This window comes from Elephantulus edwardii, unplaced genomic scaffold (genome assembly GCF_000299155.1).
Source record: "Elephantulus edwardii isolate Elephantulus edwardi_28Jun2011 unplaced genomic scaffold, EleEdw1.0 scaffold00189, whole genome shotgun sequence".
Taxonomy (NCBI): Eukaryota; Metazoa; Chordata; class Mammalia; order Macroscelidea; family Macroscelididae; genus Elephantulus; species Elephantulus edwardii.
Genome location: NW_006399939.1, coordinates 3,181,705 through 3,200,139, shown reverse-complemented (window position 1 = coordinate 3,200,139; position 18,435 = coordinate 3,181,705). Strand labels below are relative to the sequence as shown.

Here is an 18,435-nt window from a genome sequence, read left to right as displayed (position 1 = left end):
GTCTGGCACCTGATAGGTGCTCCATGGTGCTCTATCTTGCTGGCCTTGTTTCTTTTCTCTTGCCCCTCACTCCCCACCCTCTCTCCAAGCTCTCTGCACCAGCCCCCCTCTATCTCCCCTGTAAACGAGCTCCCTCCTTGGGGTCTTCCACCACCCTCCACCTCTTGCCTTACTGATGGCCCCACTCTCTGGGCCACCTCTCTGGACTCCTTTTTCTGAGTCACGTAGACCACCTTTAGGTTTTTAAGCCATCTAGGACAGGCACACCCAGCTCCACAGCTTAGGCTTATGGTGCGTGGGGGAGGGACAGTGGACAGTGGTCAGTGAGTGGAGGACAGGAGCTGGGTGGTAAATGAGAGTAGGGGACAACAGGCAGTGTGTGCTGAAGTGGAAGTTATGGGCAGTGGGCAGTAAACAGGAAGTAGTGGGCAGTGAACAGGGAGTGGTGGACAGTGAACAGAGAGTAGTGGGCAGTGAATGGGAAATAGGGGCAGTGAACAGGGAGTAGACACTGAACAAGAAGTAGTGGCAATAAACAGGAGGTAATAGGCATAGAGAGAGAGATCAGCTGGCCCAGTGGACAGAAAGCGATGCTACCAAGCCAAAGGTGGGTGACTTTTAATATGTGGCCCTCGGGCCTGTCTTTCATTGTTTTTGTTCAGACATTCCTCTAGGTCGTTTAGCCCTGGTGTACAAGTTGCCGTACAGCGGTCACTTGTGCTTGCTGTGAGACTGAACACTGTGACACTGAAGTGTCAAATGCATTAATGGTTGGTCACCAAATGCAGACAGAGAGTGGGGTGGAGCTCTCCGATTAAAAGAAGCTTGGAAGCAGGAGTGCCATCCACTTCCGTAATAGCTTGCCTCCGGAAACCCTATGAACCTGGAGAGAGGATGAAAGGCACCCAAGCATTGAGGACTCTCCTTCATAGGGTCGCTATGAGTCACCTGCGACTGGAAAGCACTTAACAACAACAATAGGCAGTGAACAAGAAGTAGTGAGTAGAGAACAGGGCGTTGTGGGGAGTGAGCAGGAAGTGATGGGGAGTGAAGAAGGAGTTGTGGGCAGTGACTGGGAGTAATGGACACTAGGCAATGATCTGAGAGTAGTGGGCAGTGAAGAAGAAGTAGTAAACAGGAAATGGTGGGCAGTGAATGGAGAGAGGCAGAGAGTGTACAGGAAGTGGTGGGCAGTGGGCAGAGAGGCAGGCACTGAGGAACCAGTAGCCAGGCCCTCCCCAACCTCCAGCCTCTGCTTTGCAGACCTGAAACACTCTGTCAGCACGCTGTCACCTGGCCACAATATCTCCCGTATGAATAACAGACCTTTAATGAGGGTATTATAAGAAGTGGACCCTACGGCAGCCTCTTACTAGGAACACCAGTGGCGTATAGAGATGGACAGATCCCACATCACCTCTGCTCTGCCATCTCCCCACCAAGGAGCGCCTCCAAATGAGACGTCTGTCTCCCTGAAAGAAAACAATCTGCTCTAGTTCTCTTTTCTTCTTTTATTTGTAAACTCTTCTCTGATTGTCAGGGCTGAAAACACTTAGCTGAGCTGGTTCATTGTTTTCAGATTCAATTGGGTCCAGGGTGATGGGGTGGAGCCATGGAGGAGAGAGAGGAGGAGGAGGTATACCATGTGATCAGCAGACTCTCAGCCCCAAGGGATGCTGGTCCTGCATGGGCTTTCCTAGCGGGGCAGGGCTTGCTGTGGGATCACGTTCGGTCATGATGACGGCAACCACAGTGACAGCAGCTAACACTCGACTCGCTGATCATTGGTACACATTCACTCATTAAAATCCACACTGCACCATAGATATGTTGTTCTTAGGAGTCACTTCCTACTCCCAGTGACCCCATGCCCATCAGAACCAAACACTGTCCATCTTTCGCCACCTTCACAATCATTGCTATGCTTCAACCAAATACTACTGTTGAGACCTCTGTGAGATTCTAGTTCCTTCAGGGTCTTCTATTTTTTTTTAACTAACTCTCTATCAGGGAGCTTTGGGGTCAAGTGGATAAGGAGTTGTGCTATCAACTCAAAACAAAAGCAGGTGGTTTAAATCTACCAGCTGCTCCACTTCTCGGGAGAAAGATGGGCAACCTCCTCTCATGTGATTTGCAGCCTCTGAAAAGCTTGCTCGATAGTAAGCTACAAAACAACTATTTTACCAAGTATGATGTACTTCTTTGAAGATTGGTCCCTCCTGATATACATGAGGTAAAACTTTTACCATCTTCAATCCTAAGGAGCACTCTGGCGATACAGTTTTGTTCAATCTTATGGCAGTCCATTATACATGAAATATTCTTCACTAACACTGTAATTCAAAAGCATCAATTCTTTGGTCTTCTTTATTCATTGTCCAGCTTTTCCATATATACGAGGCAACACAGGCCCACGTATAGGGAGCTCCCCTGGACAAATGGACAGAGAATTGCGCTACCAATCTAAAGGCAGGCAGTTCAAGTACCAATTGCTCTGAAGGGAGAAAGATAAGCACAATCTCCTCCCTTCCAGCTGCTGAAAACTTATTAGAGAGTCAGCTAGGAGTCCGTTCCAACCAGACGCCATAAATTGTTGTTGTTAGGCTACAGTGTGCTCCTTGGAGGCAAAGATGATCAAACTTTGTCTCACACACTTTGGGCAAGCTGCTAGGTTATTCCTTGGACAGGGACGTCATGCTTGTAAGGTGGAGGGCTGACAAAGGAGAGGAAGACCATCAACTAGACAGATGGACACAGTAACTGGAGCAGTGAACTTGAGTGTGTTGGAGATTGTAAGGATGGCACAGGATGTATGGGAAGCCAAATTTCATACTAAATATTTATAATAAACCACATGCTATTTCAGGATATGAGGGAGATGTGGATACAAGCTGGAATTCACCCTGAAGCACTAGGGCAAACTTTAGATGTTTACAGGGGTAGGCACTAAGGCAAACCTTAAGTGTTTACAGGATTCTTATATTGTATTTGCTGACCCCTCCCTCCTCAGTCAAGCATAAGGTTTTCAAAAGAAAGAGCTTAGCACCATTTGCATTGAATTCTCTTTGTGATTTGCTCCCTGGCAATTTTCAATAAAGGCACAGGGAAGCTGAAATCCAGCACTTCAGTTGTTCAAGAACTGGTCACCTCCTGCTTTACCTCTTTTTATTTATACATTCTTGGTTTTCTGTGTTATTATTAATACTTATTAATATACTTTATCCTCAGTCTGCAACAAGGATGGGTCGGGGTTCAGATCTGTTGTTCACAGAGTCGCTATGAGTCTTACTCAACTAAATAGCACCTAACAACACAACAGCAGTCCTCAAAGCTACATAACCTCAAAGCTACATAATTGCATTTTAGATTAGTATGTATTCACATCTACATGACAAAGACCAGGCAACTGAAGCTCAGAGAAGCTTGTAGCATTCCAAAGATCACACAGCTGGTGAGTTGGGGAGCAGCTGGGATGAAAACCAAGGAGCCTGGGATTGTTTGCTCACTGCTCAACACCATTTGGGTTTTCAGAAGGCGGTCAGGGCTTTCTGGGCATAAATGGGACTCTGAATCTCAGCTTTTTCCTTTTTACAATGGGGAAAATGACATCCTCCCTGTCTATTGCATAAAGTTGTTGTGACCATTCCCAGAAAAGAAAGGACTGTAAAAACAGTCTGTAAATTGTGAAAGTCTCATCTGGCAGTTCTCATATCAAAGGCTCTGAATCTTGGTGGTATGAGGACCACAGAGAAGGAAAGGAGGTAGGGGGCAAGTATTGCAGAGTCTAAATGCCCAGCAGGCAGCATCTGGTGACTAAATCACGCCATTTACACTGCTGAATGACTTTTTCCTCCCCCTCCGTTATTACTGATGCAAATGGAACAAATAAAAACAAATTCCTTTAAAATATGGCTAAGTTCCTAGAAGGTTTTCTCAAACAGTGGGCTTCAAATGCATGACCTATATTCTAGCAGGGAAGGCAAATGCAGGGATGCGTCAATGGAATCATAGGTGGCACAAACAGTTAAGCTTCAGAATCCATCCAGGGGTGCCTCAGAAGAGAGGCTGGACCACTTCCTTCTGCAAGATCACTGAAAAGTGACAGAACACAGTTCTGCTGTGACGCACACAGGGCTGGCATGAGTCAGAATCGACTCACAGGCAACTGGTTATTTTTCAAAGGGATTGTGTTCCTGTGAGCAGAGCTTAGCCCAGCCTGAGGGCCCAGCCAGAGAATGCTGTCAGAGAGCCCGCAAGAGCAATCAGTTGGAGCTGCAGGGGATCTGAGTGTCCCACTCTATGTTGTAGCTCGTGCTGTGCTAATATTATGTGCCAGTTCAGCCGGCCCATGGTGTCCCTTGGTAAACCACTGGCCAAGTTGTTGTTATGCAGTAATGTCAAAACAAACCAAAACCATTGCCGTATACCTCTATCCCAACTCATGGCTCCCCTCCAGGACAGGGCAGAACTGCCCACGAGGTTTCCAGGACTAAATCTGTATGGAAGTAGATTGCCATATCTTTCTACTGGGGAAATCTGAACTGCAGACCTTTTGGTTAGTAACCATGTCCTGGAGCACTAAGTCACCAGGTCTCTAGGGGGTAATTGCACATGGTTAAGTCATTTGGCCTCCACACCTGGAGGGACCAGGGTTCATATTTCACTCAATACCATTCTCATCTCTCACCCTTACACCACCACGACACCCCATCTCCTAGCTCCTCCAACATATTCATTGTATGCCCACCAGTCCCTGTCCCCCACCCATAGGTTCTCCAGACCCCAATTCCTGCACCATGAGCTCCACCAAAAATGAAACTGCCTTAGCCACTCCCTCCCCGATTATGCCTGCCCTTCGTTCAGATCTATCGGGCACAATGTGACTGACTGGAAAGTCCCTTCCTAAGGGGATCTTAGAGAGAAAGGGGCAGGTAGCACTGACTGGGACTGGAAATCCTGGATTCCCACCACTGATTTGTCAGGAGGCCCTGGGACAGCACTTACTTCTCACTGAACCTCCGTTTCCTCATCTGTCATCTGACATCTGTGGGGCTGAGGGTTGCTCAATGTAGTCTCGATGCCTGGCCCTGGGCTCAGGGACTAGCTGGACCCACAGAGAGTATTTGCTCTTAGGTGCCTTCAAATCAAGTACAATTCATAGCAACCCTATGAACAGCAGATCGAACCCTGTCCTATCCTGTGCTCTCCTCACCGTTCCTAACATACTAGAGCTCACTGCTGCAGTCACTGTCAATCCACCTCATGGAGGGCCTTCCTATCTGTTGCTGACCCTCCACTTTTCCAAGATTATGTCCCTTTTCAAGGTATAGCTTCTCTTAACAATGTCTTCAAAGAATGTGACACCAGGCTTTGCCATCCTTGCCTCTAAGGAGCATGCTGGTTGCACTTTCACCAAGACATACCTGTTTGGCATTTTTTGTAGTCTATGGAAAGTTCAGTACTCTTCTCCAACACCACAAGTCAAAGGCATCAACTCTTTTCCCATCACTCTTATTCATGGTCCAGCTCTCAGATGTACAGCATGTGATAGGAAAGACCAGGCACACCTTAGTCTTCAAATTGACTTCATTGCTCATCGAGACTTTGGAGTGGCCCCTGATAGCAGACCTTTCCAGTGCTCTACGTCTCCTGATCTCCTGACTGCTGCAACTAAGGATATTGATTGTGGATCCAAGTAAGATGAAACTGTTAACAATTTCAATCTTTTCTCCATCTATCATGATGGTGCCTATTGGCCCAGTGCTGGGATTTCTGTTTCCCTGATGTTGAGATGCAATCCATAGTGAAGGCTGTAGTCTTTGCTCTTCTGCAGTAAGAAGTAAGAACCACAGTTTCATGCTCACTTGTGCAGTTACCATGGTAGAAAGAGCAGTTCCATTCCTGGCTCTGCCTTTAACTTGCTGTATGACTTCAGGCAAGTTTCTCACCCTTTCTGATTTCTAACATCATGAGGTTCTGGGTGTCAAAGCTCCATCTTGTCTACTTGGGGCATGAGAATCTAGGGGGAAATATGGAGATGTTGAGGAAAAGGGTCAGAGTCTCCTACCCATGTTCCCTCCAGGCCCTGACCCACCAAATCCAGAGGACAACATCCCCAGTCCCACCCCACAGCTGCTGAGGCAGCAGGTTCAACACAGCAAATGCTTGGAGGAACCGGCAGCCAAAGGGCTCATTATTTTTGAAACGGTAAAGCAACAGTGACATGGACTTTTAAATTGAAATGAAAGAAAGATAACAGAGATTCCCTCCCCATGCCTCACCTTGGCACTGGGATTTATCTCTTTCACTTTAATCGGTTAATTACTTAGACAGGTAGATGTTCAAGTTGCTTCCTTCCCAGCACAGGGCAATCACGAGGTGACCAGGCTTCGGGAGCAACCTCACTGAGTGCATGGTGGGAGATGGGACCAGGCTTTAATTATCCAGAGTGTGCCCTAATATCACAAAAAATGTCCCTCTCAGAGTGGACAGTGCTGTCGTAGCTGTGAAAACACAGATCACAGCTGGTCTGGATTCGCATCCAAGGAGCCACTGCTCCTACCATTCTCACGGCCCATCTGACTGACGGCCAGCTGTGCTTCCATGAAGGGCAAGAAGTACCTGGAGGCTAAGGCTGTGCTGGTGCCCGGAGCTACTCCCATTCAATCCTTCCGTTAATGTGTATTGAGCACCTACTATTTAGAGCTTCAGGCACTGAGGATACAGCAGCAAATAAAATAAAAAAATATTTGCTTCCCTGATGCTTACATTATAATTGAAGGAAATAGATGATAGTGTTATGGATTTCATTAAAATCATAAAAAAGAAAATCTGTTGCGAATTTTAACCCCTATACAAGAAGCCCTGGTAATATAGTTTGTGGCAAGTTGAACTTTTGATCAGAAGGTCACAAGCTGAAATCCACTAGCTGCTCTGCTGGAGAAAGATAAGTCAGCTCCTCCAAGATTTAGTCTTGGAAACTCAGTGAACAGTTGCCAAAAGATGGAATTTATGTTGGATTGGCAATCCACTTCTGAAATAACAGTCTATGAATACCCTATGTCCAATAGAGGATGCTTAGATGAGACTAGCAAATAGGGCCGAGGCCTTGTATTGGGAAACAGAGGAGGAGGAACAGAAGCAAGCAGACACTAGTGATTGGAATGCAGAGAGTGAAAATTATCAATGTAGGAAAATTGGGCATTGTTAAGGAAGAAATGGAACACATAAATATTGGCATACTGGGCATTAGTGAACTGAGATGAATTGGCTTGAGACATTTTGAATCAATTAATCATTTGATCTACTATGCTGAAAATGGAAAATAAAAGATGAAGAAAACGAGGTTGCATTTATAGCCAAAAACAACCATTTCTAAATCCATCCAGAAATAGCATGTTGTAAGCAACAGGATAACATCCATACACATACAAGGAAGATCTGTTAATACCACTAACATTCAATAAGTGCACCAATAACCAGAGCCAAAAAAGGAGGAAATAGAAGATTTCTACCAAGTTATGCAGTTGGAAATTGATCGAACGTGCAACCAAGATGCATTAACAATAATAAGTGACTGGAATGCAAATGTTGGAAATAGGTAAGAAGGATCAGTAATTGCAAAACACAGTCTTAATTACAGGAATGAGGCTGGAATTAGAATGATAAAATCTTGTACCATCAATGACTTTTTCATTGCAAATACCTTTTCTAAGAAACATAAAGAACAGCTACACACATGGACCTCATCTGATGGTCTTCAAAGGGATCAGGGAGATTATATCAGTAGAAAGAATTATTGGAGAAGCTCAATATCAGCTAAGAAAACTAGGCCAGGTGCTGATTGTGGAATAGACCATCAGATGCTCATATGCAAGTTCAAACAGAAGCTAAAGAATAGCAAATCAAATCTACAGAACCCATATTTGACCTTGAGTCTATGACACCTGAACTTTAAAACCATCTCATGAACAGGTTTGAGGCCTTGGACACCAACAAATGAAGACCAGATGAGCTGTTGGAGGATATCAAGAATATCATCCATGATGAATGCAAAAGGTCATTACAAAGACAGAAGAGGAAGAAAAGACTGAGAAGGATGTCAGTCGAGAGTCTGACTATCACACTAGAGCACTGGGAAGCCAAAGCAAAGGGAAGAAATCAGGAAGTTAAGAAGCTGAACAGAAGATCTCAAAGGACAGCACAAGAAGACAAAGCAAAGTATAACAAAATGTTCAAAGAGCTGAAGTCAGAGAATTAAAAGAAACAAACTCACTTGGCATCTCTTAAGCTGAAGGTACTGAAAAACAAATCCAAGCCTCAAGTTGCAATAATTAAAGATGCTATGGGTAGAGTACTGAATGATCCATGAGTCATAAAAAGAAGATGGGAGGAGTACACAGAGTCACTGTATCAAAAAGAAGTGGTGAAAAATGCAACAATGAATGAATGGAAATCCAAAGTCTCTGTAAACATTCATTAACATTAATACTAATAATTTTTTAAAAATTGGTGGACACAGAAGAATTTCATGAAACAGTATGTGAAGGAATTGGCAAAAAACAGGACCCTGGGAATTGATGGAATACCAACTGACACATTTTAGCAAACAGATGCTGCCCTGGACATACTCATCAAAAAATCTGAAGGATAGCTACCTGGCCAGCTGACTGGAAGAAATTCATATTTATTGCCATTCAGAAAAATGGTGACAGAGTGTGGAAATGATTGAACAATATCACTAATATCACACACAAACAAAATCGTACTGAAGATTATCCCCAAAAGATTGGAACAGTACATGGAAAAAGAATGGCCAAGTATGCAAGCAGAGTTTAGAAGAGGCCATGGCACTAGGGACTTTATAGCCAATGTCAGATGGCTCTGAGCTAAAAGCAGAGAGTGCCATAGGAATGTCTATTTGTGTTTCATTGATAACAAATTTGGTTAACCTTGAGAAAAAAGGGAATCTCAGAACACTTAATTGTGCTTAAGGAAGCAGTAGTCATCAGATCACAGCAGGGAAAGACTGCATGGTTCAAAATCAGAAAATGTATATGTCAGGGATGCATCCTGTCTCCACATTTTTTCAATCTATATGCAGAACAGATCATTTGGAAGGCTGGACTTCATTAGGTGGAATGTGGCATTAGGATTGGAGGAAGACTCATCAACAAGCTGCATTATGCAGATGACACAACCTTGCTCCCTGAAACCAAAGAGGACCTGAAATATTTGCTACAGAAGTCAAGGACTACAACCTTCAATATGAATTGAAGCTCAATATCAAGAAAACAAAAATTCTCATCACTGGGCCAATTAGTAGCTTCATGGTAGATGGTGAAGAAATCAAGACTGTTAACAGCTTCAGCTTGCTTGACTCCAAAAATCAACACTCAAAAGACAAATTACTTTGGGAAAATCTGCTATCAGGTTCCTCTCCAGAGTACTGACGAGCAACAATGTTAGTCTAGATACTAATGTGCACCTGATCCAATTCATGGTCTTCACAATTACTTGATATTCATCAGAGAGCTGGACAATGACTAAAGATGACAGAAGAAGAATTGATGCCTTTGAGTTGTGGTGCTGGAGAACAAACAAATTTGTCTTGGAGAGGATGAAACCAGGATGCTCCTTGGAGGCAAAGATTTTGAAACTCTGTCTCACATATTTTGGGCATGTGGCCAGGAGGAAGTAGTCCTTGGAGAAGGACATCATGGTTGGAAAAGTGGAGGGACAGTGCAGAAGAGGAAGACACCAGATGAGATGGATTGACACAGTAACTGGAGTTAATGGGGTAGGTGTGTCAGAGATGGTGATATTGGCTCAGGTTGTACATAGGGCCACTATTAGTTGCAAGCAACTCAATAGTACATAACAACAACAACAACATGACTTTTCCTAGCTATTGTTTTACTTTGCTAGTAGATGGGTGGAAATATGCAAATTAGGTGTGTTAGCCTATCTACGAGGGGCTTGGCCAGTCTCAATAATCTACAAGGGGATTGGCTAGTCTCACCATTGATTTGAGCAAGCCAAAACAAGAGATAGATGGATCTTCTTGTGCCATTCAACAAGAAGGAAGAGGATGTAGGATGCCTTTGTTGCTCCAGTTATACCTACAGTAGCAACACCCATGGCCAAATTGGAGATCTGACATGGCCTTGGCAGGAGAAGTGGAGAGCCAATATTGGCAAGACTGAGAACTTTGTTGGACAATTGCAGGTGGGAAGCCAACATTGGCAGGACTGAGAACTTGAGAATGCTGGCCTAAAGCCAGGGAGGCTCGAGGCTGAGGTGCCTGTGTACACATTTTTGGATTAATCTGGATTATAACCTTTTGACTTCTCCAATATGGCTTTATGTGGTAGGAGATTTTGAACCCAGCATAGAAGTAAAATTGGTGTTGAGATGAATAAAAAGAGAAATGGGGGAGAGAAGGGGAGTCACATGCCTGACCTCATCAGAATTTATTTTGTGTTATTGATGCTGCTGATGGGACAGGTCCCCTTTGTAAAGTTGGTAAAGATCAGCCATGTCCATCCCCACGTGGCTCCTGCTCTTTTTACAGTTCCCATTTCCAAAAAAAATGGTGATTCCAAAGCATGTGGAAATTACAAAACAATATCATTTACATCACATGCAAGCTAAATCTTACTAAAGATTATTCCAAAATAGCTAGAACAATACATAGACAGATATCTACAAGAAATCAGGTGGGATTTAGAAGTGGTCATGGCACAGGGGATATCATTGCCAATGTCAAATAGATCTTAGCTGGAAGCAGAGAATACAAGAAGAATGTCTATTTGTGTTTTATTGACTATGCAAAGGCATTTGACTGTGTGGATCTCACACACACACACACACACACACACACACACACACATCTATTACTAACTTTGAGAAGAATGGGAATTCCAGAGCAAAACCTATATACAGACCAAGAAGCTGTTGTCCAAAATGTCCCAGCTCCTCCCTTCTGCCCCACTCTGTGTGCTTTGTTCTAAGATCTGAAGGTGTGCTTGACCCATGAGCTTCTGGGATTTGTAGTTATTCATACCTGCGTGGTGTGGTGCCCTCTGAGAGACTCTGCTACACGTGTGGTGTCCCAGCTCCTCCCTTCTGCCAAGGGAACACTATGCATTTTAAAATAAAGAAAGGTCTCTCTCTCTCTCTGCGCTCGACGTCGTGTCTGTCCTCAGGCGGCCGCAACAAGCAGAACGACGCCGGCGAGTTCGTGGACCTGTACGTGCCGCGGAAATGCTCCGCCAGCAACCGCATCATCGGCGCTAAGGACCACGCGTCCATCCAGATGAACGTGGCCGAGGTTGACAAGGTTACAGGCAGGTTCAACAGCCAGTTTAAGACCTACGCCATCTGCGGGGCCATCCGGCGCATGGGTGAGTCTGATGATTCCATTCTCCGACTGGCCAAGTCAGACGGCATCGTGTCCAAGAACTTCTGATGGCGAGGCCTGGGGGTGCTGTTTGTCATAAATAAAATGTAAAGAGCAAAAAAAAAAAAAATAAAGAAAGGTGTATATCAGGGACATATCCTTTCTCTATATCTATTCAATCTATATGCTGAACAAATCATTTGAAAAGTTGGACTTTATGAAGAAAAATGTAGCATCTGCATCAGAGGAAAACTCATGAACCTGAATTATGCAGATGATACAATCTTGATTGCTGAAAGTGAAGAGGGCTTAAAATGCTTGTTGTGGAAGATTGAAGACTACATACCTACATCCTTCAATATAGTTTACATCTCAACATCGGAAAAACAAAACTCCTCACCTCTGGACCAAAAGACAACATCATGATAGGCCGAGGAAAGATTGAAAACATCAGTGATTCATCTCACTTGGATTCATAATCAACACCCTTGGGAAGAGCAGTCAAGAAATCAAAAGATATGTTGCATTGGGGAAATCAGCTGTGAAGAACTTCTCCAAAATGTCAAAGAGCAACAATGTCAGTTGCCTGATACAAGTCATAGCCTTTTCAATTACTGGCTATGCATCTAAGAGTTGGATAATGCATAAGGAAAACAGAAGAGAAATCAATGCCTTTGACTAGCAGTGTTGGAGAAGAATACTGAATGCCCCATGGGTTGGTAAAAGAAATAAATATGCCTTGGAGAACGTGCAACCAGGGTGCTTTTGTAGAGACAAGAATGATGGAACTTCAATTCATATTTTTTGGGCATGCCATTAGGAGGGACAAGTCCTTGAAAAGGACACCCTGTTGGACAGGTGGAGGGTCACTGTAAGAGCGGAAGATCCTCAACAAGATAATTGACACAGTGACTGTTAAGAACGGGCTCAAGTAAAGCAGAGGTGATGCGGATAGGGCAGGGCTCTGATCCACTGTCCGTAGGATCACTACACTTGCAGTGGATTCAATGGCACCTAACAACAACGATAGAACTGGCATCCTGAATTTGGACTCTAAGCCTCCTAAATTATTAAAAAAAAAATACAGCAGTAGATCACTTAAGACAAGCTGCAGAACAAATTACCACAAACGTACTGATTTAACGTAGCACCCAATTATTATCTCACCATTTCAACAAGCCAGAGTCTGTACAGAGTTCAGTGATCCTAGGTCAGTGTCTCTCAGACTACAATCAACACATCAGTCACAATGCTTCCTTTCCTGGACTTCAGGGCCCTTTTTCAGATGCATATGGCTGTTGGCAGAATCCAGGTCATCACTGACAAAAGGGGATGCTCCCTGCTTCTACAAGCTACTCTCAGACCCTGGTCAAGGCAGAAACAGAATTTCTCATTCATTTAAAATCCCTAAAGCTTCAAACCTCTCCCACCAAGAGAAACCCTGTCCCTTGAAAGACCCATCTAGTCAGATTAAGTTTATGGAGGGTAATCTTTCTCAGATTAAGCTCATGGAGAGTAATTTTTCTTTCTTAAAGATAATTGACTTGGGACTTCACTTATATTGCACCTAGAAGAGTGTGGGATTGAATACTTGCAAAAAGGCACAAGCACACTAAGACTCTGGAATCTTGGGAACCCTCTTGGGTTCAGCCAACCACACTTCAGTCCTTATTCCTGGATTCCATATTTGTGAATTTGCCTTCTCATAGTGTTTTATGGTCATTTCATGATACGCACACAACAGTAGCAAGACTTAGGTATACCTGATCTGAGTCAAGGTATTTTCAATCGCTTCCTCTGCAATTGAAACTGTGAAAGGTGGACACTGAGGAAGGGGGACTGAAGAAGAATTCATACCTTTGAATAGCAGTGTTGGTGAGGAATAGTTCATACTTTCTTCCACCAAGAGAACAGACAGATCCAACTTGGAAGAAGTGCATCTGGGGTGCGCTTAGAAGCAAGAATGGTGAGACTTTGATCCAAATGCTCTGGGCATGTTACCGGGGGCCTCCCTAGGAGAAACACATGGCAGACTCCTTGAGTAAAGACTTACAGCCTTGGGAACCCTGGTGGGGAGGGCTGGGGGGGTGGGAGGCTGGTCTACTCTGTTCTATAGGGTCACTGTCAGTTGGAACTGACTCAACAATAGTAAATTTTTATTTCTACATAGAGGATTTTCCCAAGAATGGAAAAAAAAAAGATGGTGGGACCCTCCAAGCCCCCATCGTAGATCCTGAACAATTGCTTGGAAATATAACCCCCACTCCACCCCTGCTGTCACCTGTGTGGTCCTCATTTTTCACCTCAGAGCAGGAAGCCACCTCTTCTCAGACAGCCCCCTGTGCAGACCCTGGGGCCTACCTAGCTCTTCCACGAGCCTGTTTTTACTGACTTGTCTGCTTTATCAAGCTGAGCAGTTCTTTAAAGGAAGACACCAAACCTCACAATAAAAATCTATATTGTATTTCCAAACTGTAAAACAGTGATAGAGTTTGATGGGCCTTCTAATGTCTCCAGGAGTGGAAATTGCTCTACCCTTCCAATAAAATGTCAACCTCCTAACTAAAGTTTCCCACATTGAGGTCTCCCCACACAAGCCTCCCTCCTCAGGGCAGCCTCTTGCTAGACTAGAGCCGGGAGATCTCACCATTAGCCCTGACGACCCTGGAGAAGCCAAGTCAGAGAGAGCTCGCCACCCTGGTTCTGCTCTATCTCCTGGGAGACCTACAAGGGCGTAGGGCTTCTTCTAGGCCTTCCTTCAAGGTGCTTCTGATGTTTGCTTGAGTTTTATTGCTGGGCAATTTCTCCTGTTCTTGGATTTAGAAAGGAATGGCTGGGTGGAGGGGCCTTTAGCTCCTTCCCTTCAAAGGATGGTAATCATGAGATTGAGCATCAAGAGAGATTGCTCACAAACCGAAAATGTCAGAGTGAAAATAGCAGCGTTTTCAGTCTCACCTCCTGCCTCCGCTTCATGGAGCGTGTGCTCGTGCCTGATGGGTGATGGTGGGAGGAGGAGGAGGAGGGGTCCTCAAAGTAGGGAGCTGCATGGACTCCCTTCTGAGACTTTATGCAAGAGGGTCTAGAGAGGAGTAGTGGGTGGGAGTGCCAAGAAAGAGTCATGGAGGACAAGCGCTCCAGACAACGTGATGGTCAGCCTCCACTTAGGGCTGCCCTCACAGGGCTCTGCTCTTCTGTCCAGGTTGCAGATTTGACACCCAACAGACAACTGCATTGGACGCTCAGAAACAATGGCCATGGAACATTCTAGGATGATTATGTCACATAGAGTGTAAGATCCGCATGCTGTGTCCCACCACGTCCTAATGTGGAGGCCTCCATACGACTATGCTGTACCCAGGTATACTACACAGGTACATGTGCTTGTCAGGTGAGCCAGGGCCTGTCAGGGTAATCTAGTGGCGTGGCCACAGGAGGTTAGGGCCAGACTCCACAGAGGGAGAAGCAGGGAACAGCCAGCTGCAAATTAAGCTGAGAGTTTTTTATAAGAGTCTCAAAAATTCCAAGGGGCTACTCGGGAAATAAGCCTGGTCACTGACAGCATTCAAGGACAAAATGAATGACCACTTGAGGGGTCAAAAGTGAGGAGGAAGGACTGGACTTCATGCTCTTTCTAACATATTTTACTGCTTCTTCTTCTCACTGACAATCAGCTCTGATTCGAGCCCTGCCCAATGCTGCCCCATATCCACGCTCACTGACTTGCCACGTTGGGTGGCTACTGTGTATTCTGAGAGCCTCGCACTCTGGGGGACTCACCTTCCAGTGCCATAGGAGACAATATTCTATTGTGATCCATCAGGGTTTTATTGGCTAATTTTCAGAAGTAGATCACACGCCTTTCTTCTTCATTTGTCTTAGTCGATCAACTTGGCTGAAACTTATCCACAATGGGAGAGCCTGCTGGTATTTGAAATACAAATGGCATGGCTTCCAGTGTCATGACAGCATGCAGGCCTGTAAGACAAATAAAGACAGATGAGTAGTGGAAACAGACTATCTGTACCGATATTACAGCCTTACTCATAGACGGAGTGACTTCCGGTCCTCTATGAGTCTTTTCAACTCATAGAGACCCTGGAGGACAGCATATAACTGTCCCACAGGGTTTCCAAGGGTATAATCTTTACAATAGCAGACTGCCGGGTCTCCCTCTTACAGAGCTGCTGAGTGGGTTCGAACCACCAACCTTTCATTTAGTATCCAAGTGTTTAACTGCTGCACCAAGCAGATTCTAATGTTGTTAGATGCTGTCAGGACTGAACCCCCCAACTCATGGTGACCCTGTGTACCACGGAATGCAACACTGCCCAGTCCTGTATGCTCCTTACATTCACTCCTCTCCTGGAGGCCACTGTTGCCATTATTGTGTCAATCCATCACACTGAAGAAAGGCCATTGCTCTTTTGGCTGACCTTCTGCTTTATCAAGTATGATGTCCTCTTCCAGGAACTGGCCCCTCCTTAGAACACGCCTCAAATACACAAGACAAAGTCTCATCATTCTCACTTCTAAGGAGCGCCCCAAGCCCAGTGCTGTTAACTGAATTTCAGCCCACTGTGGCCCTCCACTGGCTTTGCAAGATTGTAAATCCTGGCAGGAGGAGAAGCCCATTATTCTTCCTTGGAGCAGTTGGTGGATTCCAACTGTCAACCTTTTCATCAGTAGCTCAGAACACTACACCCTGGGCCACCAGAGCTCCCTAAGGAACATAAACAAAACCAAACCCACTACTCACACGTCAATTCCGACTCACAGTGACCCTCCATTGGGTTTAAAAGGCTGCAAATCTTGGCGGACAAGGAAGCCCATCTCTCTTATGGAGCAGCTGGTAAATTCAAACCACTGGCCAACTAGCAGCACGTGTAAGACCCTACACCACCAGCACTCCTTCCTAGAGGGTATGTTGTTATTGTTGTGTACAATCGAGTCATAGCCAACTCAGAGCTGACCCTCAAGCTGTAAATCACATAGGAGGAGAATGCCCATCTTTCTCCCACAGAGCAGCCAGTGGATTCAAACCACGTGCCTTTAGGTTAGTAGCACAATTCCTCACCACTAAGCCATCAGAGCTCCCCAAGTTGCACTTCGTTGTTTGTTATGTGTAGTTGAGTTGGAAACAATTCACAGCTAATCCTTCTATGGTTTTTCAGAAGCTACAAATCTCACAGGAGGAGATTTCCCATCTTTCTCCCATGGAGCAGCTGGGTTGACAGCAGTAAAAAGCTATGCTGCAATCCCCAAAGCCTGAAGTTCAAATCCACCATCTGCTCCATGGAAGAAAGATGGGCAATCTCCTCCCATGCAATTTACAGCCTCTGAAAACCCACTGGAGGGTCAGCTATGGGCTGGTTCTGACTCAGAGGTACACAACAACCACCTTTGGGAAGCCTGCATTCACTCCCCAGATGGAGTGATCACCCTCTCCTCTGAAACCCCACGGGCTCTGGGTGTAACATCTTAGGCACAGATCACTTACCATCTCAGCTTATTGGCAAGCTGCTTTTCTGTACTGGATACACAGGTACTTAAGGATGGGCAACAGGCTGGATTCATGTCTGTGTCTGCATTGCATGGTAGATGGGCAGGGAGATGGATTGGCGGGCACCCAGAAACAAACACCTCCTTGGGGTGTTACTGTCTCAAAACAGCTATCTAGAGCCCAGGAGAAGACACTTTTACCCCCAAACGTGAGGTGTTGTGCTTAAACTATGGCATTCTCCCAGCAGACAATGGGGCTATTGGGGCAGAGGGAAGAAGGAAGGATCTGAAATCAAACTGTGTGGACAGGGTCCTCAGTCTCTGTCCCCATTTCTGGGAGCCCTGGAGACACCCTCTCCCAGGCACCCATCCTCCTTTCCCCAGCCACCACCCTAATTCACTGCCTTCTCAGACCCCACCATCAGCTCACCTCCCAGCAAGCTCCCTCTGCTTCAGACACCATCCACAAGGCCTCTACACATAAGGAGGGGACCCTGGGTAGTACAACCAGTGAAGCATTCAACTGCTGAGCATAAGGTTGCAGGTTGGAGTCCACCCAGAAGACAGAGATGGTGATCACGATTTGGGGCCAACTAGGAAGCAGCTGGTTTGCTTTGTTTTGTTCGTTTGTTTGCTTTTCTCATAAGGAAGTTGAATCTGCCCACAGTCCCAGAGCTCAGCTCTGCAGGTGAGGTGTCAGAACCAGCTCTTCTGACTCCTGGGCAGACCTCTGTCCACCACAGGCTCCACCCCTCCGTATCCTCCAGGCGCTCCTCATGCCCGCCCGTCACCCACAATCGATCCCTTGATGTGAAGATTACGCAGGTGAGATAAATCCTCCCCTGGTTCCTGACCTTCATGGAAATCCCGCCTATCGTTCCCACCCAGGGACTTCGATCTGGAGTCCCACGGGGCTCAGGGAGCAGGCGAGCGTGTGCATGTGCAGGTAACTTTGCTGTCTCAATTCTCCCCCGGCCTGCGTCTGCGGCACGCCTCTCACAAGCAAAGCCACTAAATCACTTTTATAGGATCCGAGGTTCTTTCCACCAGGCAAGTTTCCTGCCAATACGAGATGTCTTCCAGGATCTGGGGAAAGCAGGTTGGCTTGAAAGGCTGTTCATTAGAGGAAGATTAATGGGGCCACTGATCCCATTAATGTGTTATTGACCCTTCCGTTAATATAACCGCCAAACAGCTCAACCTCTGGCTCAAGGCACAGTTTACTCTGAGCTCAGGTCCCATATGTGGGGAGAGAAGGCGAGGTTGGCTCAGCCCCACCCACAGCACCAGGGGACATGAACAAAGGAAAGACAGGACAGAACAGGCTCTTCACTTGATCTCCCAATGCCTCACCTAGTGCCAGAGGCCAACATACACGAGGTAACACTTACTGGAGACTTACTTCTTATCCAGCACAGTTACGGACACAATTTTATTTCATCTGCCCTCAATCTGGCTTGAGAAACCCTGCTGTGCAGTGGATTGAGTTGAAATGCTAACAGAAAAGTTAGTAATTTGAACTCACCAGACATTCT

General features: G+C 45.6%; 1 protein-coding gene across 1 annotated transcript; it reads left to right on the top strand.

Moving 5' to 3' along the window:
- The first annotated feature begins 10,356 nt into the window (after positions 1–10,356).
- LOC102870201 (40S ribosomal protein S21-like) lies at positions 10,357–11,470 on the top strand. The gene is made up of 2 exons (XM_006896770.1): positions 10,357–10,369; positions 11,208–11,470. The coding sequence occupies exons 1-2, from the start codon at positions 10,357–10,359 to the stop codon at positions 11,468–11,470; spliced, it is 276 nt and encodes a 91-aa protein (XP_006896832.1).
- The last annotated feature ends 6,965 nt before the right edge of the window (positions 11,471–18,435 follow it).